Source organism: Lissotriton vulgaris, chromosome 5, assembly GCF_964263255.1.
Source record: "Lissotriton vulgaris chromosome 5, aLisVul1.2, whole genome shotgun sequence".
Lineage (NCBI taxonomy): Eukaryota > Metazoa > Chordata > Amphibia > Caudata > Salamandridae > Lissotriton > Lissotriton vulgaris.
In genome coordinates, this window is record NC_141693.1 from 1939196019 (window position 1) to 1939221311 (window position 25293).

At 47.1% G+C, this 25293-nt stretch overlaps 1 protein-coding gene across 1 annotated transcript in view; it reads right to left on the reverse strand.

Moving 5' to 3' along the window:
• LOC147717810 (uncharacterized) overlaps positions 1-25293 on the reverse strand; it is a 321013-nt gene that overhangs the window by 69818 nt on the left and 225902 nt on the right. The window contains exons 8-9 of the mRNA XM_086924598.1: positions 15789-15847; positions 11885-11980 (exon numbers count right to left, since the gene is read on the reverse strand). Coding sequence (XP_086780724.1) covers positions 11885-11980; positions 15789-15847 — 155 coding nt within the window. The remainder of the gene's footprint in view (positions 1-11884; positions 11981-15788; positions 15848-25293) is intronic.

The window sequence follows — 25293 nt, forward strand, 5'->3', positions numbered from 1 at the left end:
ATCGATATTTACCGTTTCGGTAATTGACATTCATTCCTATGGGCCTTAAGGCCCATAGGAATGAATGTCAATTACTGAATCGGTAAATACCGATCCGGTAATTACAGAATCTTACCGATTCGGTAAAAAATACCGAAAATTTACCTACATCAGATTTACCGATTCTAAAATACCGAATCAGTAAAATTCGGTATTTTAGAATCGGTAAAAATGATTTACCTACATCTAGCCCTTAGAAAATGGTGGAAAAAGTTGATTAGTACGAAAAAGAAGCTTCAGAGGCAGGAAGGAAAAAAAAGAGGTACAATATTGATTCTGAGCTAGAAGCAGCTGCGGAATTTCCCTTGAGGGAAGTATTGTGGGAAACTGTTTTTTGTTCCAGTACCCACCCACCTCACTTTCTGCCCCCTTCTGCCCCCTTTGTAGCTAAGTCACACTCTTAACAGTTCACTGAAGCCTATATCCAGACTTCAGTGCCAGTGGTTTTTCCTTAACACAAGAAGATGTCTGATTGTTTTGCAATTGGCACAGGACTTTAGCACCCCTGTACAACCCAGGACAAGGTACGTTGTTGTGAATGTATCTAGGACCCTAATTAGATATTCCGATTTATGCCCTTATGTGGTTATAACAAATCGTATCCTTATAAAGGCATAAGAATCATATCCATATTAAGTCATAGCCAATGCAGTCCAAATACGGCAAGGCTACTCCCATAGACTCCTATAAAGTACAACGCGTTCTTAAACAAACCCAGCCTCCAGCAGCCCGGGAATTCCCCCTGCTTTTGTTTTGATTTGTCCTAGAACTCCTGAGAGTCCTGAAAGAACTGCCAGTTCTTAGTGACCAGTTCTTAGTGACGACTTATGTCCAACCTTACGTCAAACTCGGCACCTTCCAGGTATAAATATACCAGCATCTGCCTTAAGCAAACAGGTGGTGGTTTGGAGCAGATCGGCTATCTACTTGCCCGAAGCCCAGCTGATAAGAGTGCCGAAGGAAGCCGACCCTCCCATTGACGCACTGAGAGAGACGCTGTCTTTTCTTAACTTAAACTGCAGCTCACTTACTCCTTCCCACGTACTAGGCTTAGGTTAGGTACACCTGGGTAGGTGTATCTTAGAAACACCAATTGAGCACGTTTAGTCAATGATTTTAAGTATGTATATATTTTATCCATTTTAAGTATCTTATGGCTCAGAAACCATATAAATGCTTTTACAGTATTATTTCATAATACTCCTTTTACTGTACGCACTTTACTTCATGATAAGTATTGTAATTGTGGCAATCCGCAATTGTGGCAATCCACTTCTCTTGCATGAGAAAGAAGACTGCTCAATAAATAACCCTTTTATTGAAAACGCCCGTCTCTCTATTTCTCTGCATTTCTGGTGAAACGAAGCATGCACGATTGACTGAGTAAAATAACTATCTATTGTTTTCACACGAGTCTGGAGATATACTCCTTATTCTAGGGGGAGCAAAGTTGTCATGTTTATGCAGTTGTCAGAAGCTAATCCCTTCTTGTATATTCAGGAAAGTTAACTCCTTCCTGTTCACTCGAGAAAGCTTCTAGTGACCTCTGAGCTAGCTGGCATACCTATTTAAGTCTAACATATTCAGTAGAGACCTAGATGTCCTCAGTCCTATGTCTAAACTACTGTTTATGTTATTCCAATGCGCAGAGCCTATTGGGAATATAGGAACTACACTACAACGTAGGGCATGATACTAAAGAGGGTCCCTAGGGGGTGCAGCATTTCCCATGCCACCCTAAGGAACCCATACACAAATTCTACACAGACTGTCATTGCAGGCTGCATGACATGGTGCAAACCATAAATAAAAATTTGACACGGCACACTCCTGTGTGTCATGCAAACGTCACTGCATTTAATATTTGCAAGTTACCCCTTCAGCAGGCCTTTGAGCCCTAAGGCAGGGTGCATTATATTTTATGTGAGGACATATCGGCATGAGCAGGTATGCCCCTGTGATGTCAGGTTCTATTCCCATATATGGCAAGTGACCAGGGAAGCCATCTTAAGGTATTTACTAGGCACTGGTCAAAAAGAGTTACCCAGCTACATAATGGCTTCATTGAAACCTAAGGTGTTTGGTATCAAACACCTTGCCTTAATACATCTGTACTGATGCCATTACCAGATTTTTTATGACCTGCACCAAGAGGGCACCTCAGTGGTGCCCCCTGAAACCTTACTATTCTAATAGTGTGCTGCCCGACCTAATTCTTCTAGCCTGCCACCACAGATACGTTTCTGACCCCCTGCATGTGAAAGCCAATGCTCTCAGGAGGTCAGGAACAATGCCTGCTCTGGCAGAAAGTGTTATTACCTCCTCCATCAGGAAGGCTAGTGAATTAGTATGTCCATGCCAGATGCTTCAAAGCCTCTGCTGCTTCAATAAGTGAGCCAGGCATCCCCTAGACCTGAGGTCTAATTGGCACCAGGACTGAATTGAAATTAGATAGTCAAGATGTGTGTTGCACTGCCAGGCTGGACACACCACTAGGGTGGGCATCCTGAAGTGAACACAAAAGAAAGGATTTTACCATCTTGTGTATGGTGGAATATGGCACTCTAGAACAGGATGTGGTCATCTAGGGGGATAGTGACCACAGGGGTAAATAGCCCATTGACTACTACTTTTCACTCGCCTTAATGCCCCGAAATTGAGTATTTAGGTGGCCCCTTGACACCAGGAAATCAGATTCAACTACTGGAAACAGAGGAAGAAAGAGCAAACACTGAAGCACTGCACCAAAGATTGACGCAAAACCCTGCCAGGCTGCTTGCACTTTGATCATTGCTGGGACCGACTCTGCAAAGAGCTGGACATCCTGCCCAAAGCCATTGAAGGACTGCCATGCACCTAAACCAGCAGAATAAATTTCCCTTGGAGTAGAGGAGCTGCTCCCCTGCATCTACAGGCACTGAAACACATTTCACCATGTTGCTAGCCATCGGGCCCACTAAAAGAACAGCGTGAATTGGGAAGGTCTTCCTGCTCCAGGAGGTTAGATCCGTCTCCTTGCCAAGTTTGGAGACGCCAGGACCCCCAGGAGACGCCGAGCACCAATACCCTGGGTACCAGAGCAATTGCAGCAACCAAGGCTTGTTGTCGGTCTAATCTGGACTCCAGCATCACAAACGCAAACCTACCTTCAAGGGACATCAGGATCCACAGAGCCAACTTCAAGAGTGACCCTGCTTCCCTGTTTTCCCCTCTTCACCTGGTCACTGATACAGAGGGTGAGCCTCTGACCTTCGTAACCGATATCGAAAAGCACCGCTGCACCCGAGGCACCAGCCTGAGTCCAAGTGAACCAACTGTGCAAATGGGGTCCAAAGACCCTCTAGAGCTGAGCCCCCATTTCTGTTTGGCTGGATTGGTCCTTCAGTCCCTGCCTGTAACCTCTTCCTGCAGGAAACCAAGAAACGCAAGAGTCTCCCGCAGCGTGACCCCGTCGAACAAAGCATTACTTCACACGAGCTCCCAAGACCATCTGACCGTGAACCAACAGTGTCCCTATGTGTCAGAGATCTTTGAGACACGAATTCTCCTATGAGTTCAACTGGACTGGCCCCCCAGTCCCTGCTTGCAGCCTCTTTTCCACAAGACCGTTTCCCATTGAAGTGAACGAGGTACCTGACTCTGAAATGCACCTCTGCACCCGGACACCCCAGTTCCGCCTGAGGTGACCTGTAGGTGTAGCCTTGGACCTTGCAGTCCAGGCGACCGGTCCTGTAAGTTGGTGCTAAAGGGCCCCATGCACCATATGTTTATTCCCCCTAGGATATCATTACTGCTTGTAGCTCACAGTATAAGTGTATTTTATTACGACTTAAAAACTGGTAACTTGAAAAGTACTTACCCGATTGCGATGATCTTGGTGTCTAAATTCATATAAAAAATCTGTGTTACTTTTATGAATTGGTGTTGTATCTCATTTTGATGCACTATATAGAGAGCCAGCTTCCTACAAGTACATTGATGAAATGATGTGCATATGCTTTGGACAAGCAATGATTTTTATGCCTTTAGAACAAGAATTCCAAAATTGCAAGAAGAACCTAAGTAATGGTATAAAGAGGTTCATTCATTGACGATTATTTCAAAAATGATTTGGAGTGATTTGTATATGTTTTTTGAGATTGTTGTTCCTATTGATTTATGTACAGAATACAAGGTTGCTGACTGAAAATACTCAATCTAGGGGCGTTTAGGGGAGTGTATGGTAGTAGTTAATGGGCTAATTACCTCTGGGGTGCCTACACCCACTAAATGACCAAATCCAGTGGGGAGTGGGCATAACCCTGACACAGAATTCTCTCTTTTCAACAAACCCAAGATGGTGAAAACCTCTCTCTGACCACTTTAGATAGCCCACCCCAGGAGTGTGACTAGCCTGTAAGTGAAACGCAATTCCAGAATGTCTAATTCCCCGCTTGATCTGGTGCAAAATTAGCCTCAGGATAGGGGTGGTGTTCCTCTGTTCTGGGGGAACCCATACATACATTTCAAAGGTGGCAAAGGCTTTGAAGCCTCTGGTCTTGATATGTTAACTTCACTAGCCATACTGCTGAAGGAGGTGTGATCACCATCTGCTGGATAGGCATTGTTCCTGGCCTCTGGGAGCACGGGCTCTCACTTGCAGGGAGTCATAAACTCTTCTGTGGTGGCAGGCTGGATGATACAAGTCAGCTAGCACACTAAGTGGCTGGTAGTTGTTCTCTAAGGTGCCCTCTGGGTACATATAAATGCACTACTCAGATAAGGTGTTTGATACCAATCATCAGTATTTTCAGTGAAGCCATTATAAAGCTGGGTAACTCAGTAACCAGTGCATAGATTTTAAAATGGGTTCCTGCTCACTTGCAATGTCTAGCAATGGAGCCCATAGGGGCATATCTGTTCAGGCAGATATGCCCTTACATGGTATATAATGCACTCTGCATTAGGGCTCTAAGGCATGCTGTGGGGCTGACTTATATATAGTACATGTGGTGTACTTGGGTATTGCTCACAGGGAGTGGACAATGTCGTGTTTTTTGAATGGGCTGCACAATTTCACACATTCTGCAATGGAAGACTGCATTCAGTTTGTGTGTTGGTCCCTTAGGGTGGCGTAATACATGTGTAGCCCTAAGAGACCCTCTTAATACCCATGCTCCAGATACCAAGGGCACCATTTACCAGGGACTTACAGGAGTGCTAACGTCCTTGCCAATTGGGTTACATTTAAGAATTTGTCTTGTTTTCTGGGAAAGAGCACAGGAACTGAGGCTTGGTCAGCAGTGACTTAGTGCACTTCCAATCAACAACATCAGTACCAGAGCGCAAAAAGTGGGGGTGACCATGTCAGAAAGTGGCACTTTCCTATTCAGCCTCCTCACCCACAAACGAAATCAAAGGAGACTAACCTTTCCCAAGAGAGTCTTCATTGTCTAAGTGGAAGAATCTGGAAAGGCCATCTGCATTGGCATGGTCAGTCCCAGGTCTGTGTTCCTCTTAAAGTCCATTGCCTGTAGGGCTATGCACCCCAGCAACAGTTTAAGGGTTTTTACCTTTCATTTGCATGAGCCATCTGAGGGTTGTGGCTGAACAGTGAAGTGAAAACCAAACAGGTATGGTCTCAGCTGCTTCAGGGACCTAACCACAGCAATTTCTTTTCTCTGTATGGCACTCCAATGCTGCTCTCCGAGGAGTAACCTTCTGCTAATATAAGTAACAGGCTGGTCTTGGCCATCATCACTGGTTTGGGATAGGACCATGCCTATTATGTTCAATGAAACTTCAATGTATCCCTCAAATCAATGCTGTTGTCAACAGAACTATTTTCTACCTCTCCTTAATTGAAAAAATCCTCCCACTCCAGCTCCTCTCTCTCGGGCTGAGTGGTCGCTCCCAGTGTCCCTTGCAGACATTTGGTATCGTAGCGCTGCATTGCTTCTAAAATTGCCAAATCATATTGCCTGCTATCTGCCTGATTGCCGCTTTGCTTGATTTGTACTTTGTTTATTTAATACTGCTGTTTTTACTTTGGTAGCGCGTTTGCCTCTAGCGCTCCGCTGTGCTCCCCCCTCCGCCTCCATTTTGCTTGTTGTAGTCGTCCTCGTGTGCCCGCCCCGCCTCCCAGCTGAGCCGCCCTCCCACTGACCAGAAATAGCGCTCCCCTACCTGAAGGCGCCGTGACTCGCTCCTCTCTCTCGGGCTGAGTGGTCGCTCCCAGTGTCCCTTGCAGACATTTGGTATCGTAGCGCTGCATTGCTTCTAAAATTGCCAAATCATATTGCCTGCTGTCTGCCTGATTGCCGCTTTGCTTGATTTGCACTTTGTTTATTTATTACTGCTGTTTTTACTTTGGTAGCGCGTTTGCCTCTAGCGCTCCGCTGTGCTCCCCCCTCCGCCTCCATTTTGCTTGTTGTTGTCGTCCTCGTGTGCCCGCCCCGCCTCCCAGCTGAGCCGCCCTCCCACTGACCAGAAATAGCGCTCCCCTACCTGAAGGCGCCGTTACTCGCTCCTCTCTCTTGGGCTGAGTGGTCGCTCCCAGTGTCCCTTGCAGACATTTGGTATCGTAGCGCTGCATTGCTTCTAAAATTGCCAAATCATATTGCCTGCTGTCTGCCTGATTGCCGCTTTGCTTGATTTGCACTTTGTTTATTTAATACTGCTGTTTTTACTTTGGTAGCGCGTTTGCCTCTAGCGCTCCGCTGTGCTCCCCCCTCCGCCTCCATTTTGCTTGTTGTTGTCGTCCTCGTGTGCCCGCCCCGCCTCCCAGCTGAGCCGCCCTCCCACTGACCAGAAATAGCGCCCCCCTACCTGAAGGCGCCGTAACTCGCTCCTCTCTCTCGGGCTGAGTGGTCGCTCCCAGTGTCCCTTGCAGACATTTGGTATTGTAGCGCTGCATTGCTTCTAAAATTGCCAAATCATATTGCTTGCTGTCTGCCTGATTGCCGCTTTGCTTGATTTGCACTTTGTTTATTTAATACTGCTGTTTTTACTTTGGTAGCGCGTTTGCCTCTAGCGCTCCGCTGTGCTCCCCCCTCCGCCTCCATTTTGCTTGTTGTTGTCGTCCTCGTGTGCCCGCCCCGCCTCCCAGCTGAGCCGCCCTCGCCCCTCCCCCTCCACTATCCATATATGACAGTTGTTCCCGCGCGCAGCGTTCACGCGCAGCGACCGCGCCCCAGCCGCGCCGAAGGTGCGCCAAAGGTAAGCCCGTCTACGCCCGGCCGCGCCTGGACCGCGCCCAGCGCCAGACCCCCTGGCCCTCACATTGCCCAGCCCTCCCGCATTACCTACGATGCCTCCACCCTCCTAGCCCTCAACCCCGGCCGCTCCACCAACTGCGTCCAAGCCGCTCCTGGACACACCCATGGACCTTTCTCATGCTACTCCTGCAAATTCTTCGGTACCGTCACCAACTACGCTACGTTCACACCTCTGATTCCCGACCCCAACCGCCTACAATGCATCCTTCTCCACACCCGATCGGTCCACAGGCACGCCATTGACCTATGGAATCTACTAGACACCATCTCTCCAAACGTCGCCTTCCTAACAGAAACATGGATGAACGCTTCCTCCGCCCCAGACATCACCATTGCCATCCCTGAAGACTATAAGATCACACGCAAGGACCGTACCGGCCACACAGGAGGAGGAATCGCTATCGTCCATAAAAAATCAATCCACATCTCTACCAGCTCTGATGTCAATTTCGCCAACTCTGAACACCTTCACTTCCAGATTCACATCGACCCCAAGACCACACTCAGAGGCACCCTCCTTCACAGACCACCAGGACCCCGCGCACAATTCAGTGAAGACATCACGGACTTCATCACTCCACACGCGCTCCCCTCCAAAGATTACATCCTTCTGGGAGACCTCAATTTTCACCTTGAAAAGAACAACGACCGCAACACCACCACCCTCTTGGACAACCTCGCCAACCTCGGACTTAAACAACTGGTCACTTCCCCCACCCACATCGCAGGTCACACTCTCGACCCTATCTTCACCTCCAGCAACCACGTCTCCTTCAGCCACACTACGGATCTCCTCTGGACTGACCACAGCTGCGTTCACTTTACCTACAACAAGCCTAAACCCATCAACCACCCCCATCCAACTCTGCAAAGAAACTGGAACAAAATCACCATCGACCAGATCTCCTCATCGCTCCTTCTAAACACCCCAGCCCACTCTTCAAACCCCGACCAAGCCGCCACCAACTTCACCCTATGGTTATCCAACAGCGCCGACATCCTAGCACCACTGAAAAAACGACAAAGCAAACCTGGCAGCAAGAAGGCCTCATGGTTCAACGATGATCTTAAGAAGTCCAAGAAACTCTGTCGCTCCCTTGAGAAGGCCTGGAAAAAAGACCCAACCACCAGCACCAAGGACGCCTTCAAAAACGCCACCCGCACACACCACCAACTAATCCGAAAGGCCAAGAAAACCGCCTTCAAGGATCGACTAGATAACAACGCCCACAACAGCAAGGAACTTTTCAACATCGTCAAGGAATTTACCAATCCCTCGGCCAACTCCAACGACATCACCCCCTCTCAAGCCCTCTGCGACTCCCTAGCTTCATTCTTCCACAACAAAATTGCAGACATCCACAACAGCTTCGACAACCAACCCGGAAACCAACCCACCCAACCATATGTTGAACATTCACCCCCCTTGAACATCCTTAACGACTGGAACCCAATCTCTACTGAGGACACCATCCGCCTGATGAACTCCATCCACTCAGGATCCCCCACACCCTCACCACATCTTCAACAAAGCAGACTCCGTCATAGCACCGCACCTCCGAGACGTCATCAACTGCTCCTTCAACTCTGCCACCTTCCCGGAAAGCTGGAAACACGCTGAACTCAGCGCCCTTCTGAAAAAACCCACAGCGGACCCCACCGAACTCAAAAATTATCGCCCCATCTCGCTCCTTCCATTCCCGGCCAAAGTCATCGAGAAAGCTGTCAACAACCAGCTCGCCGCCTTCCTCGAAGCCAACAAATCCCTCGACTCCTCACAGTCCGGCTTCCGAGCCAAACACAGCACTGAGACCGCCCTCATCGCAGCAACAGACGACATTCGAACCCTACTGGACAATGGAGACACAGTCGCCCTCATCCTCCTCGACCTCTCCGCAGCCTTCGACACAGTCTGCCACAGCACCCTTCTACAGCGCCTCAGAAACATCGGAATACAAGGAAAAGCACTTGAATGGATCACCTCGTTCCTCAACGGAAGAACCCAGAGAGTCCGCCTTCCACCATTCAAGTCAGAGGCAAGTGAAGTCATCTGCGGTGTACCACAAGGATCCTCACTCAGCCCCACCCTATTCAACGTATACATGAGCCCCCTCGCGACCATCGCCCGCCAACACAACCTCAACATCATCTCCTACGCGGATGACACTCAACTGATCCTTTCACTCACCAATGACCCTAGCACCGCCAAAACTAACCTACACGAAGGAATGAAAGAAGTTGCCGAATGGATGAAACACAGCCGTCTGAAACTGAACTCAGATAAAACAGAAGTCCTCATCTTAGGCACATCCCCCTCCGCATGGGACGACTCTTGGTGGCCGGAAGCCCTTGGAAAAGCACCCATCCCGACAGACCACGCACAAAACCTGGGCGTCATCCTGGCTTCCTCACTTTCGATGAACAGACAAGTCAACGCCGTCTCCTCATCCTGCTTCAACATTCTGCGCATGCTCAAAAAAACATTTCGCTGGATCCCCACCGAAACCAGGAAAAGGCTGCTTTTCATCGTCACGCTATTGACTTGGAAGACATATGATATGGGAGTACCAAAAAGTGCACACAAGATGTAAATGTGTAACCTAGAAGATGTCACAAGGCCCATGTCAGTCCGGCTTCAAAAGAATGCCACGGGTGCCTGAGATGATGAGCAGGATTTTGGTGTTTGTGAATTTGAGTGAATCCATGTCTAAGACCTCCAGAAGTTTACCTGCATCAGGCACCATGTGTGTAAACGTCAGTCCTTTTAACCATTTTGATATGGATCTGGGTGTCATCTGCGTACAACTGTTGGTTTGCATCTCCAAAACTCTTCTGTCCTTTGAATGTATGTAGGACCTGAGTGAAGAGGAATGTGTGAGCGAGCAGTCACATTGTGACCACTAGGTTAAGGGAAATAGTTTCAATGGTTTGGGGATCTTTGTTGCTCCTATCACAGACAGCTAAGAGCGTTTGCAGAACATGAAAGAACATGTGGTCCCAGATGTGGAGGGGAGGACAATGCTGGACAATTGATTGTGATGCTGGCCTATAATGTGGTAAACTCATACAATGACACAAGCTCATTACGAGATGGTTGAGGGGAATGCCAGAACAATGAGCCCTGATCTCTCATGTCCAGGAGCTAAAGATCACTAATGAAACACTGTACAGCTGAAACATTTTTGTTGTTGTGTTCATTCAGAGGGGACGTGGCCTAGCAGTACAGGCTGGCATGTCCTGTTTGAGGTAGAGTTAAGTCTCATTTGATTAAGATTGGTCCTCTTCTGTACTGCCTAATAGACCAATTTTCATCGCTCACATTTTGACAGTCTACATAGTGCTGGTATTAAGCATGAGCGAATTTTGCGGATCTCGCGTTCGCGAATTTTGCGGATTTGCGGATTCGCAATCCGCAAAATCCGCGAATTCCCGCGAATTTGCGGATTTTTTTTTTTGTGTTCGCCCGTGTTTCTGCCAGTTCGCGAGGGTTTTTACAATTTCGCAATTTGCGAACTTACCTGTCGGGTCGCAAGTTTTGCGAACTTGTTGTTTCTACGTGTCCAGCCTGTTTGGGACACTCTTCTTCATCACTGCCACTCTCTGTCACCACTGCCACTCTCTGACTACTCATGCCACCCTCTGGCCCACCCATGCCACCCTCTGTTTCATCACCACACCCTCTGGTTGTCCAGTGTACATTATTTTCGGCAAAGCAAAGCACACCTTCCCTGCCTCAAGTGACCTGAATTAATTTGGGGCTGATTAATGTGTCACAGAATATTTTTTTAGCTGGCACCTGCTTCCTTAGTGCGCCCTGATTAGTGATCTTTTGCACTTGCTAAGTGCTTTCATTGTTGCAAAATTAGTTACAACACCTGCCCTGCCCCAACTGACAATAATGAATTAGGGGCTGATTAATGGATTTTAACTTCCAGCCTGGCTCCTGCTTGTCTCCCTTAGCTGTAATTCAGGACCTTTGTGGCATATGTGTAACTATTCTGAGGTTCAGAGCAGGGTCACATAATAGTTTCAACTGGCAACTGAACTCTGGAGGGGCCCCTCAGGAAGCACTACAGGAAATGGCTACTAATGATGAGCCTGAACTTTTGAACCTGGTAAGTAGTTACTTTCAGTTTTGCTAAGATCGTATTTCTGCAATTTTGCACTTATTCGCGGGGCGCGAACTCACGCGAACAGTGCGAGCAGTGCGAGCAAAATCCGCTGCTCGCGGATTTGCGGATTTTGCGGGAGATTCGCGAATCTCGCGGATTGCGGATTTCCCGAAAATCCGCAAAATCCGCGAGCGGAACGGATTTTCCGCCCATGCCTAGCTGGTATCATGTGATGTTTGCTTGAACTCATAATAATACATTGCAAAGTGGTCCTGTTTGCAGTATGCGAATGCGGTCAAGTTGACCTGAGAGAAGAACCTTTGAGCAGGAGGATTAGTAGAGTTGGGGATCTCGATCTTACATTTCTACTGCTTCAGCCTTTAGAGAGGACACTCAATCTCTGTTCACCAGTTCATGCCCTGCCGAGTACCAACTACCCCAGCTTCTAACAAATCAGTTGTTCACAGTTAGACTTACTCATCAAGTGCAGTGCAGCCACCTTATGGTGGTCTTCAGTCCTCATGAGAAGGCACTCCTCACAATCCCGGTAGAACTCCATATAGGTTTTTTTTTCTAGAAGAGAATAAATATTTTATGAGACCACAGAATTCAAATATGGAACACAACACAAACAACTACAGACCCTGCTGTATTGAAAGTTTCCTGGTGCACTTACTGAAAATGTGCAGCGTGTCAGTGAGTGACCCAACTTGAGGTCAGTTAATCTGTGAGGTGTGAGGGTATAGTAGTTAGTGCGGTGTTTCAGTGAATGATACATGAAGGTTGTAGTAATGGGAGAACTCAACTTGGTGTCAGTAAATATGAGACCCATTATGCTATAGAGCTGCACTTTGAGTCAGGGAATATGACATACAAGGTGCTTTAAGGGTTAATTGGCCTCAGTGAGTATGAGACCCATCATGTTATGCTAATAAAGCTAAATTTGGTGTCCGGGAATATGAAACCCAAGATGCTATAGAGCACATCTTGGTGTCAGTGAGACCCCTAATGCATTAGAACTCCCTTTTGTCATTCAGTCTGACTCCCAGGATACATGAGGTACATGAGAGCTCAGCATGAGGTCAGTGCTCTGTGGTAGTCGAGAGCGAAGTTTGATGTCAGCTAGAGAGGGGTCAGTTAGACAGTAGTGCATGAGAGCTCTGCTTGGAGTGAGCGAGCGAGAGACTCATGATACTTTGGTGCTAGGGGCTCAGCTTGGGGTCAGGGAGATAGGGGCTCATAGTACTTTAGTACTGGAGGGCTCAGATGTCAGAAAATGAGTGGCTCATAATACTTAGTTCTGGAGCGCTCAGTTTGATTTCAGCGAGTGAGAGGCTCATGATGCTTTAGTACTGGAGAGCTCAACTCAAATCAAGCAGGGTAGCAAAAAAGCCCCCTGGTTCAACGACGACCTTAAGAAATCTAAGAAGCTCTGTCGTACCCTCGAGAAAGCCTGGAGAAAAAACCCAACCACTGACAACCTGGCCTCCTTCAAGAAAGCCACCCGCAAACACCACCAACTCATCCGATCCACCAAGAAATCAGCATTCAAGGATCGACTTGACAACAACGCCCAAAACAGCAAGGAACTATTCAACATCGTCAAAGAATTCACCAACCCCACCGCCGGCACCAACGACATCACTCCCTCACAAGACCTCTGCGACTCTCTATCTTCATTCTTCCACAACAAAATCGCCGACATACATAACAGCTTCAAAAACCAGTCCGAAGACCAGCCCTCCTCACCCACACCCGAACCAAAACCGCACTCCAACAACCTTTACGCCTGGAACCCAATCACCACCGAAGACACCATCCGCCTGATGAACTCCATCGACTCAGGATCGCCAACCGACCCATGTCCCCACCACATTTTCAACAAAGCAGACTCGATCATCGCACCCCATCTCCACGATGTCATCAACTGTTCCTTCAACTCCGCTACCTTCCCGGAAAGCTGGAAACATGCTGAACTCAGCGCCCTTCTGAAAAAACCCACAGCAGACCCCACTGAACTCAAGAACTACCGTCCCATCTCGCTCCTCCCATTCCCTGCCAAAGTCATTGAGAAAGACGTCAACAATCAACTCGCCGCCTTCCTTGAATCCAACTAATCCCTCGCCCCCTCACAGTCCGGCTTCCGAGCCAAACACAGCACCGAAACCGCCCTCATGGCAGCAACAGATGACATTCGCACTCTACTGGACAACGGAGAAACAGCCGCCCTCATCCTACTTGACCTCTCCGCAGCCTTCGACACAGTCTGTCATAGCACCCTCATACAACGCCTCAGCAACATCGGAATACAAGGAAAAGCATTGGACTGGATCATCTCGTTCCTCGCTGGAAGAACCCAGAAAGTCCGCCTCCCCCCTTTCAGATCAGAGGCCACCAAAGTCATCTCCGGCGTACCACAAGGATCATCACTCAGTCCCACCCTCTTCAACGTATACATGAGCCCCCTCACATCCATTGCGCACCAACACAACCTCAACATCATCTCCTACGCAGACGACACCCAGCTGATCCTCTCTCTCACCAAAGACCCAAACACCGCCAAAACCAACTTACACGAAGGAATAAAAGAAGTAGCCGAATGGATGAAGAACAGCCATCTAAAACTGAACTCGGACAAAACGGAAGTCCTCATCTTAGGTTCATCCCCCTCTGCCTGGGACGATTCTTGGTGGCCACCGGCCCTGGGAACCGCACCCATTCCTATGGATCACGCACGTAACCTGGGCTTCATCCGGGACTCTTCCCTCTCGATGACCAGACAAGCCAACACTGTCTCATCATCCTGCTTCAACATCCTACGCATGCTCAAAAAAGTCTTCCGTTGGATCCCCACCGAAACAAGAAAGAAGGTCACCCACGCACTGGTCACAAGCCGACTGGACTACGGAAACACCCTCTACGCCGGAACCACCGCCAAACTACAGAAAAAACTCCAACGCATCCAAAACGCCTCAGCCAGACTCATACTGGACATCCCTCGTCAAGCTCACATTTCCGGTCACCTGAAAGACCTCCACTGGCTCCCCGTCAACAAGAGAATAACGTTTCGTCTCCTCACCCACACACACAAAGGCCTCTACGACCTAGGACCCGAATGCCTCAACACACGACTGTCCTTCTACACCCCCACCCGCCAACTACGATCGTCCAATCAAGCCCTCGCAGCAATTCCGGGCATCCGTAGATCCACCATGGGGGGCAGATCCTTCTCCTACTTAGCGGCCAAGACCTGGAATTCTCTCCCCACCCACCTCCGCCTTAATCAGAACCACCTCTCCTTCATAAAGCAACTAAAAACTTGGATATTCGATAAGTAAAAGCAACCCCCTCCCCCAAGCGCCTTGAGACCCTCTGGGTGAGTAGTGCTCTATATAAATCTTTGAACTTGAACTTGAACTTGAGAGAGAAGCTCATGTGTTAGTGCTGGAGAGCTCAGCTATGGGGACAATGAATGAGAAGCTGGCGATACTTTAGTACTGGAGAGCTCTGCTTAGCGTGAGTGAATGAGAGAGGGACTCATGATACAGTAGTACTGTAGGGTTGAGTTTGCTTTCAGACTTGTTATACCTTAGTACTGGAGTGTTAACTTTGCTTTCAGTGAGTGAGAGGCTCTTGATACTGTAGTACTGGAAGGTTCCGTTTGTTTTCAGTGATTAGGAGGGTGGTGATACTTTAGTACTGGAGAGCTCAGCATTGGGGACAGTGAGTGAGAGGCTCATGATACTTTAGTACTGTATGGTTCAGCTTTGGGGAAAGTGACTGAGAGGCTCTTGATGCTGTAGTACTGCATGGTTCACTTTGCTTTCAGTGAGTGAGAGGCTCATGATGCTTTAGTACTAGATTGTTCCGCTTGGGGCTATGAAGGATGAAGCAAATGTCAGCGCTGGAGAAAGATACATGTGATGTTCATGTGCTTCTACTACTGCAAGAGTGTAGCCTGATGTTTGTGACCATAGGACCCATGAATTTGTGTCTCTGCGAGATCTCTTGGTATTAGCAGGTGTGGGGTCCTGGAGGGTGCAGTCTAGGGTTCTAAACCTGGAATCCATGCATGTGGGCCCAATGAAGCAGACTTTCTGGAAGATCCCTGCCTGATTGTGGGACTAATTTAGTTGCAGTTCTGGCACTCCTCGTCAAGATCTGAATGCAGTGCCAATACATTTAATAAGCAGGACTGTGATCTTCTCTTGGTGTCAGTGAAGATGGAGCCCAAGACTCTGCAATTCTATAAGAGCTTGTTGAGATCCCTCCTTGGTGTCCTTGAGTGTGGACCCTATGGTTTTGAAAAAGCCTTGAACTCGGATGCAATGTATGTGAAACCTTGACAGTCTGTAGATATTTGCAGTAATGAAGTGCTCACCTTTTCCAGTGATAATGGTATGTCCTTTAATCTCCACGTCTTCCTTGGCACAGCTAAAACTGCATTAAACGAAGAGGAACAGAATACTTTAGGATCACTTCCAAGCAACCCACAGCCACATCATATGGCTTTTACATTTGATGATTGCCAAACTTGCACCACCTGTTGTTGGGATTGGATGCAGCTGTTTCAGATGCCTTCTAAAATGTGCCCCTCTGATAGTTTTAAAATCTTTTAACACTCAATAACATCTTGAATATACTTTGTGGTTTATATGCTGCTTTTTAGTGGGATGTTGACGTTATAATCCAAAAAGCTAAAAGGCCACTGCTGTTTGCTACTTATAAGCCCCTCTGTGGTGTTGGGACTGCTCATTTAATTTGTAGGTGCAACAGTGGCCTCTTGACCCTGACCTCAAGAAAGAGAGAAGACAGAAAACAGCACAACTGCACAGCAGAGCAGGAGAGATTATCACTGGATTAGCCTGGTTTTAATGGCTTCTCTGAAAGGATGGGGATGTTCCAAGTTATTCTATGTGGAAGTGTTATCTGGTGTGGTTTGGTTTGGAGAGGAGAGGAGGAGATGAAAAAATAAATAAAGGTTTTTGATAGAAAGATAGTAAATGGATTGTGGTTTGATGAATAATGGACCGTGCTCATAAAGAATGTGGGGAACAACTGGCATGGATACTAGAAGTCAGTGCAGGTTGATGTGAAGTGACTGCTTCTTCTTAGACCCCACACCTTGGGAATGTGAGTGAGCTTGTTGTAAGTATTGGAAAAAGTTAGAAAAGTGCCCTCTGTAGTCACTGCAGTTATTAGATTCTCTTCATTTTCCCATGACGCGTCATGGGATAACTCAAAACTGTCAACATTGCACAGAGGGGTGATAAAGTGGATGGTGTCAGTGGAAATGCATGAGTACTAGCAGCAGGTTAAGGAGTGTTTCTCAGTTCTCCTACTAGTGAGCATACATTTTCTCAGCACCTCATGGCTGGGGATACCAGAATCAATATAACCGGTAGTATTTCCACATATCCAACTTTATGTTGTTGCTGTCTCCCTCCGCTCATTCAAATTTATGGGCTCCTGGGCTTGAACAGATTGTGATGTGGCCCCTGGAGATATCAACTGAACAGAAATTGACATTGGCATCTGTAAACACTCTGATGATTGGCAGAAACCAGACAGACAGTAGAGAGACCTTCAGCGGTACCTAGTGTGGTCGACAGTGGTGTAACATAGGACCCCGCAGCCCCCACAATATAGGGGGGCCCCCAGCAAAGTACCCTGGCCTGATAGCTCCTGATTAAGTACAGAGGGGACACATAACTTGCATGGGGGCCCCCTCAAGTTTGTTACACCACTGTCAGTCGGCTGTAAATCCCCATTAGCCAACGTTTAAAGTGTTCCTCTATACTCTGGGGCTGAGTCACAGTACTAATATGAGACAAAATCCTAAATTACTACTTTTGATATTCACAGAGACATTTAGTAATAGTAAAGTTGGGATTTTGTTTTAAGTTAGGATTTTGTCTTAAATTAAACTTAAGTTAAACTTAAGGTTGTCTTAAGTTTTGGTTCTAAGACAAAATTCTAATTTAAGACAAAATCCTAACATAAGACAAAATACTAATTTAAGACAAAATCTTAACTTTACTACTACTAAACACCTTCTGTGAATACCAAAAGTAGTAAATTTAGGATTTTGTCTCAGATTAGTTCTGTGAATCAGCCCCTCTTTTACTACTGATATAGTCAACCCCACACATCATGTGACCCAAACTCCAGCCATTGGGGTAGAGAGATTCAGCGTACAGTTCAGAGGCTCCACAGTTCAGGTTTACATAGCGCAAACAAGGCTGGTCTTCTAAAAGATACCAATGTTGGAGGACTCTAGTTACTCTTACGTAACATTGTCTTCACTGGCATTAGATCTTGTATAGAGTCAAACGCTTGCATTAAAAAAGTAGTAAAAAGAAACAACAACGGAAAATGAGAATTAGGCACACCTTACGCAAAAGGTTGTGAAGGGATGCTGTTTGGCTGCAATCTGTGCTCTAGCCTTTACATCTAGACACCAATGCTTAGTATGGTAGTGTGTTGTCCTCCAGGTCACTACCCTGCAGATATCTTTCAAAGGTGTTAGCTGAAGAGAGTTGTTTTGTGACAACTCAGGTAGACTGAGTATTGACCCAGCCAGGAAATGGTGTGCCCACTTGGGTGTAGGCTAAAGTGATACAGCAAACAATCCATCTTGCCAATTCTGCATTGATAGCTATGACTATGATAGCTAACCCACACAAGATGAAGAGTTGGTGGAACTGGCATTCCTAAGTAATTTCAACCATCTTCTAATGTCCAGACAGTGTAATAATCTTTCAATTCACGATAGATGTCTGCCGGAAAAAATGAGCTAGATCTAGGTTTAGTTTAGATCGAAATAGGGAGGTTCTGCAGGAATATGCCTTTGATTGGTCCTTAGAACTACATTGTCCTTATAGTCCTTATAGAAACATAGAAAAAGTACTTGTTGGAAAAACTGGTATCTCACTAATTCTATCCCCTCCTTTGTATGAAGAGGCTGCTTGACGATGACCATCTCCAGTCCTTTTATAGCCTTTGTTGGTCTTCAATACCGGGATCAGGGAACAGCTGAGGGTTTTCATTTGCAAGAGGAGTTGAGTGACTGCAGATACATCAGATGGTGGAATGTTGGACAGTAGCATTCAGGGTTGGAAGCCAAAGGTGCATAAGAAAGATGAAGGGCCCATGAAACTGTGAAAAGATTTGTTGAATGCAAAAATTGCCAATCGTGGGATTAAGCAGCAACATTGTATAGGATGATTTACCAAGATCATCTTGTAGTTTAATCATGTCCAGGGCCATAGTCCCATGAGATTCTTGCCCAACATGTATGGTGCCTGGTAAATTGTTAAATTGGGTTGAAGGAGATGGTTTCGCAGAGAGTTCCATCCCTCCCAGCCATTCTCAGACAACTGGCTATCACAGTAATAGCACACCTAAAAAGAAGAATAAGTAAAAGGAGGAAGGGTGGCAGACACATAAGTCAGTCCTCTGCATGAGGAGGCTCAGCCATAAATTCTTCCGCCACTAAACCTTCAGAATCAGTAGAGGATAGGAAGGGAAAGAGCTCAAGGTTAGTACAAGAGACCAGGAACAGCAGCAAATCAATGGAATGGCAATGTAAGCAACTTCCAAACTGCAAAGTGCATAATGCAATGATGGACCCTTGATCCAATGTGGAAAAAGCACTATGCCAAGGAGTAGTAAACCAGAAGCTTGATGGTTCAGCAGCACTCAGCACAAGCAGATAAACAGAGAAGCAGGTACTGAATTGCTAACAAGGGAACCAGAGGTAACAGAAGAGAAACAAATCAAAAAAGGTGGAGGAGCAGACAGCCAAGTGACACACTATTTAGTGGAGGAAAATCCATAGAACTAAGTTACTCACTGCCAGGCACTTAACTATAGAATTGAAGGGTTTCATTTTCAACCCAGAAGTGAAGAACCATCCTGGAAGTGGGCAAATCCCCATCAGTTAGTGGTCTAGGCTTTTCTTCCAATCCTCCAAGGCCCACTAATCCATAGTCTCTAACTCCGACCTCTGCTTAGCGAAGGATATGGGGGCATATGTATCAACTGAATTTTTAGTCGTAAACGCTGCGAATCGCAAAAAAAAAGAGTTTGCAATAAAAAATTCACAATTCCAGATGTATGAGGCACAATCGTATCGCAAAGTAAGAAATCGCAAAAATAGCGATTTCTTACGTTGCGAAAAAATATAATCTGCGAATATCCTTGTGATTTCCTAATTTGCGATTATCTCAGTTAGCGAAAGATGCAAAAAGGAAATCGCAATTTAAGAAATCGCAAGGAAATGTAACAAAGGTTCGCAAATTGCGATTTGGTCACATTCGCAAATTAAGAAATCTCAATTACCACCAAGTGCATGCAGGTGGTAACCAGGTGCAAGGTATTTAAAGCAGCCCACAATGCAACTGAAACTTCCACAATGGCAGCACTATATGTGATAGCCAGGAGGCTGAGTATTCAGGCTCTTGCACAGAGGAGAATGAGACAGGAACGTATCTTCAGGCTGCGCATCACTCTGTTCCAGCAGACTGAAGAGGACATCCATGACAAGTACAGGCTGCACCCACAGACCATCTTGGACCTGATTGAGGAGCTGAGCCCCTTTTTGGAACACCCAACATGCAGGACCCAAACAATTCCCACCCATGTGCCGTTCCTGTGCACACTGCACCTCCTGGGGTCAGGCAATTTTCAAGGAGTCATAGCAGTGGTTGGCGGGGTGTCACAGAGAGCCCTGTCGTGCTTTTTCTATTGCTTTCTAGATGCAATGCTACAGAGGCTATCACATCATATATACTTCCTTAGCACCCAACCGCATTACAGCAAACCAAACTTGACTTTTACCAGATTGCACGTTTCCACACGTCATTGGCTGCATTCTTGGGACCCATGTGGCCATCACACCCGCAGCAGCAACTGAATATGTCTACAGAAACCGTAAATGCTACCATTCCCTGAATGTACAGATTGTGTGCAATGCAAAGTATATCATCAATGACATTGTACCAAAATACCCTGACAGTACACTCAACTCTTTCATCTTTAGACATAGTGTTATACACAGAGGTCTGAGTGCTGGAGAGTTTGGAAAGGGATACCTGCTAGGTAAATGAATGGCACACATCCATCCATCCATCCACTACATCTCCTGGGAAGGGACATTGACTTACCTATTGTTTCTATCCCTGCAGGTGACAGTGCCTATGCAGTGCGGGACTTTATACGGACCCCGTACCTGGATCCAGCCAATGCAAGGGAGAGGAGATACAACAGGGCACAAAGGTCTACGCGCTGCATCATAGAGCGTACGTTTGGAATCCTAAAGAGCCGGTTCAGGTGCCTGCATAAAAGTGGAGGAGCACTGCAATACAGACCTGAGACCTGCTGTAAAATTGTGGCAAGCTGCGCAATGCTCCATAACATGGCTATGAGGAAAGGTCCCACAACTGATGTGACTGACACAGACACATCCGATGGCGATTGCCCACCTCCCCCTGGCACGCAATCAGCAGGAGTTGGGGCAGCTGCCGTACGTCAGTGACGGACTGAGATCATACAAAACTTCTTCTAGGTAAGAAATGATGATAATGAGCCAAAATGATGATTTAAATCTGTGATGTGTTTATTAACATTTCACAAACATTAACTGTTGCTGTACCCAACACATGTTATGCACACAGACACACAAGAGAGTGCAATCTGTATTGTTGGGTTGCATCACCCATTGCCACAAATGTATCAATGTGCAGTTCACCTCCTCAGGTGACTGATTGGTGCTGGTCGGTCCCCAGCCTGAGTGCCCTCTGTTGGGTGCCTAGGTTCTGCACCCTATCTGCCACTGCGATGTCATGCTTCAGGCAATGTAGGTGTGCTCCAACTCCTACTTGAGGTCTCTTTGCTCTCCCCAGAGACCATGAGTGTGCTGCCACCTGAGTTGGCATTTTGCATTTTCCTCACTGCACTGGTGACCTGTTCCAGCCCTCTTGCAATGTCTTGGCAGCAGTGTGACATTTGCAGCTGCATTGTAGTGCTACCATGGGTGAAGTTGCTGGTGGTGGTGGTGCAGAGGCGGTTCGCTGCCTTTGTGTAGTTGTGAAGTCGTGCGTTGGCACGTTGGGCAGCCCTGTCCCTGGCATCTTGGTTTTGTTCCAGTGTGTCACAGAGGTCACGTAAATCATCTCCCTCTGCACTGTCATCAAGTGCCCTGGATTGTGCTGTGGAGGTACTGGGGGACACATGAGTTTCTGTCATTGTCTGCATTTTGGACTCAATAAAGTGTCTAAGTTTTGTGTTGTCTAACTTCTGACACTGTCTTACTCCCTCATCACTAACCCACATTTTGCAAATGATTTCCTATGTGTCATGGACACATAGGAACACTATCCAACATCCAACTACAACTTCCATGATGCATTGCTGTGTGTGCTGTAAGAAGTGGGCTGGAGTGACATGTGTTGTTTCTATTTTACACATTGTAGACAGTGTGCATGGAATGGGGATGTGTGCAGATATAATTGCCATACATCTTACCTTGACTGCTGGATGCAGGGTTGGAGCTGTCGATGTCAGCCACACCACTTACACTCTCAGGCAGGAGAGTGGACTCCACAAGCTCATTATGGGGTGTTGGCTGTGCTGCTGTGGATGTTCCTCCCCCGGTCTTGTTTGACTCCTTTAGTCTGGCTGCCACCCTCTCCTTAGACCTTTGCCGCATATCGTACCACCTCTTGCGCAGTTCTTCAAAGGTGCGATAAGTCTCACCCACAGCATTGACTTTCACTTGTATATCCAACAGAAATGTTCCTTTTCCTTGCTTCTGGGACTTTCAATGCCTTTTTCCCCAAAGAGGAGCTCATGGCTGCAGACCATCTCCTCTATCAGCACCTCCTGCTCTTTGTCAGAGAATGTATGCTTTCTCTTTCTCTTTTTACCCTCCTTGCCCTCATGTGGCCTCTGGGACTCCATTGGGGTTCTTTTTGTGCTGTGCTGCCTCCTCACACTCTCCAAACTGCCTCTAACTGTTGCTCAGGCAAACAGGTGCAGCAAATCACTCCCACGTCCTGGTTGTGATGTCATCAAGCTGCACCTGTGTTGCAGATTCCCGTTTTTTTTTTAAATTAAGGAATCGCAAATCTATATTCTGAGAATTATTTGAGATGTTTAAGAAATCGCTAAATATTAGTGATTTTTTAAAATACATTCCATTGATTTTTCTTTGCTCTCTAAAACTGCTTCTCTCTACTGATGAAGGGCTCAACCCAGAAACACATGTCTAGAGATATACAGCAATGTCTGCACCAACTTTGGTGAAAAACTCCAGCTATTTTTGAAGTAAATTTGAACTGTACTGCATTTACCAGGATGCAAAGGGGCGAACTGTGCTGGGACTGTGAGGCAGTGTGCTCCCAACCCCCACTCTGTTTAAAAGTCTCCCTTGAGCCAGCAAGCTGACGAGCTTTGGAGATGCACCTGTGTGCCTGTGCGTGGTTACTGTGACCTGAGAGGAACTTGGCAGCATTTCCAGCAACCCCAGATGATTTTTCTTTGCTCTCTAAAACTGCTGCTCTCTACTGTTGAAGGGCTCAACCCAGAAACACATGTCTAGAGATATACAGCAATGTCTGCTCCAACTTTGGTGAAAAACTCCAGCTATTTTTGAAGTACATTTGAACTGTGTACTGCATTTACCAGGATGCAAAGGGGCAAACTGTACAGGGACTGTGAGGCAGTGTGCTCTCGACGCCCATTCTAGTTTTTGACAGTCGTAGACACTGCTGGAAATGATTCTTCACCCTCTGGGGAGAAGGGCCTTTGATCAACCAGTCGGCTAGATAAGGATAGACTAATATGCCCCTGTGCCGCAGAGCCGCTGCTACTACTGCCATGCACTTTGTGAACACCATGGGAGTTGACTTTAGTCCGAAGGGCAGTACTTTTAATTGATAGTGGGATGTTCCGACTACAAATCGCAGATATTGCCGGTGATGTTGACTGATCGGTATATGAAAGTAAGCATCCTGCAGATCCATCAAACACATCCAATCCCCTTCGCGGAGGTGAGGATATATTTGGTGGAGAGCCAGCATACAAAATTTTTCTCGTTTGATGGTCTTGTCAAGTTCTCTTAGATCCAAAATGGGTCTGTATTTCACCTTTTGACCTTTTTTCTTCACCATGAAGTATCTGGAATACACCCCCCGACCTCTCTGCGACCGTGGGACCTTCTCTATGGCTGATTTTTGGAGAAGGATGTCCACCGCCCTCTGTAGCAAGTTGATCTGATAACTTGAAGGTGGTATCGGAGGGATTGAGGTAGGGCGATGTTGGAAACGTAGAGAGTACCCATTTCGAATCGTAGCCAGCACCCATTTCGAATCGTAGCCAGCACCCATTGATCTTTCGTGATGTCTAGCCACTTTTGTACATGATTTGTTACACTTCCTCCCACTGGAGTGGTGCAGAGTACTGGAGGAAGAAGACACTCATTGTTTTGCCGGAGGTTTCGTCGAGGTGGTGGATTGCCGGTTCCCTCCTCTTCCCCTGTTAGATCGCTGATTTTGGAAGTGTGATTTTTGCTGACCCTGTTGGTTCTGGTTCTTTGGCCAATGAATGGTTTGAACCCTCTGTTGGAAAGATCGGCGGTCAGTGTTGCGGTAGCGATGGCGAAACTCTTTCTTTTTCTCCAACCCTACCGCCTTCAGGGTATCCAGTTCAATCTTCATCCGCGCCATCTCCTCATTGGTGTGTGGGCCAAACAGCGATGACGCGGAAAATGGCAGATTAATGATACGGGCTTGCGCGTCTGGCTTCAGAGCGGTTAGGCGAAGCCATGACGATCTTCTGGCACAAATTCCGTATGCGTAAGAGTGTGCTGAGAGCTTAGCTCCATCGGCCGGCGCACTAATAACTTGGTTCCGCCACCAAGCTGCCCTCTTATAAGACTTCTTCGAAGTCTTTGCGGTCCTCCTTAGCTAACGTCTCTGAGAACCGCTGCAGGGAATCCCATAACGCTCTATCGTACCATCCTAATATAGCCGATGCACTAGCGACCTTTGGCCTGGAGGAGGAGGTACCACATACTTTTCTCCCCCACAAATCCTGCATTTTACTCTCCTTGTCCGGTGGGACAGTAGACGAGGAGACCACTGAACGTGTTTTTCTGGCAGTCGCCACAATTACCGAATCCGGTTCCGTATCCGACTTTAAGAAATCAGAATCTTCTTCTGACGTGTGATATTTCTTAAGAATTCTCGCTGGTGCAGTCTTGAGCGTGGCTGGTGTGAGAAAAATGTCCATAACTGGTTTCAGCAGCCCGGACACCAGAGGCAGTAATGGACGAGAGGACTTTTTTTGATTTCAGCGTTTCGAAAATGACTGAAGAGGTTCTTTGGTGAACCGGCATGGGAATGTTTAGCTTGGAAGCCCCCCTGGCAAGCACGTCCTGGAAAGTACTCACGTCATCCACTGGAGAGATCCTCGATGGTGGGCAATCCTTAAGGGTGGGCGAATAGTCTCTCTTTGAGGAGTACATTGAGGAGGTGGATGGAGTTGGTGATCTGTATCTTCTCCTTTTGATGCACGATCTTGACCTCCTAGGCGCTGGTGCAAAGGAAGAACTCTTCCTCTTGGAGGTGACAAATCTGCATCTTGGGCTAGGCGAGCTCGCGGAGACCTGTGAGCCGGACTGGGTTCCCTTCTAGACTCCATAGGACATGTACGATCAGCCCAATTATGTAGTGGTTGCAACCATCTGGGGGAAAGATGGACAGATGTAGGCCTCTGTGCTCTATCAGGGGAACGAGATGGAGACCGCGTAATTTCCTGGCGAGCTTCTGCAGCATGGTGAAAAGCAGAGTGTGAAACCTGGCTACTCGAAGATGAGATAACCA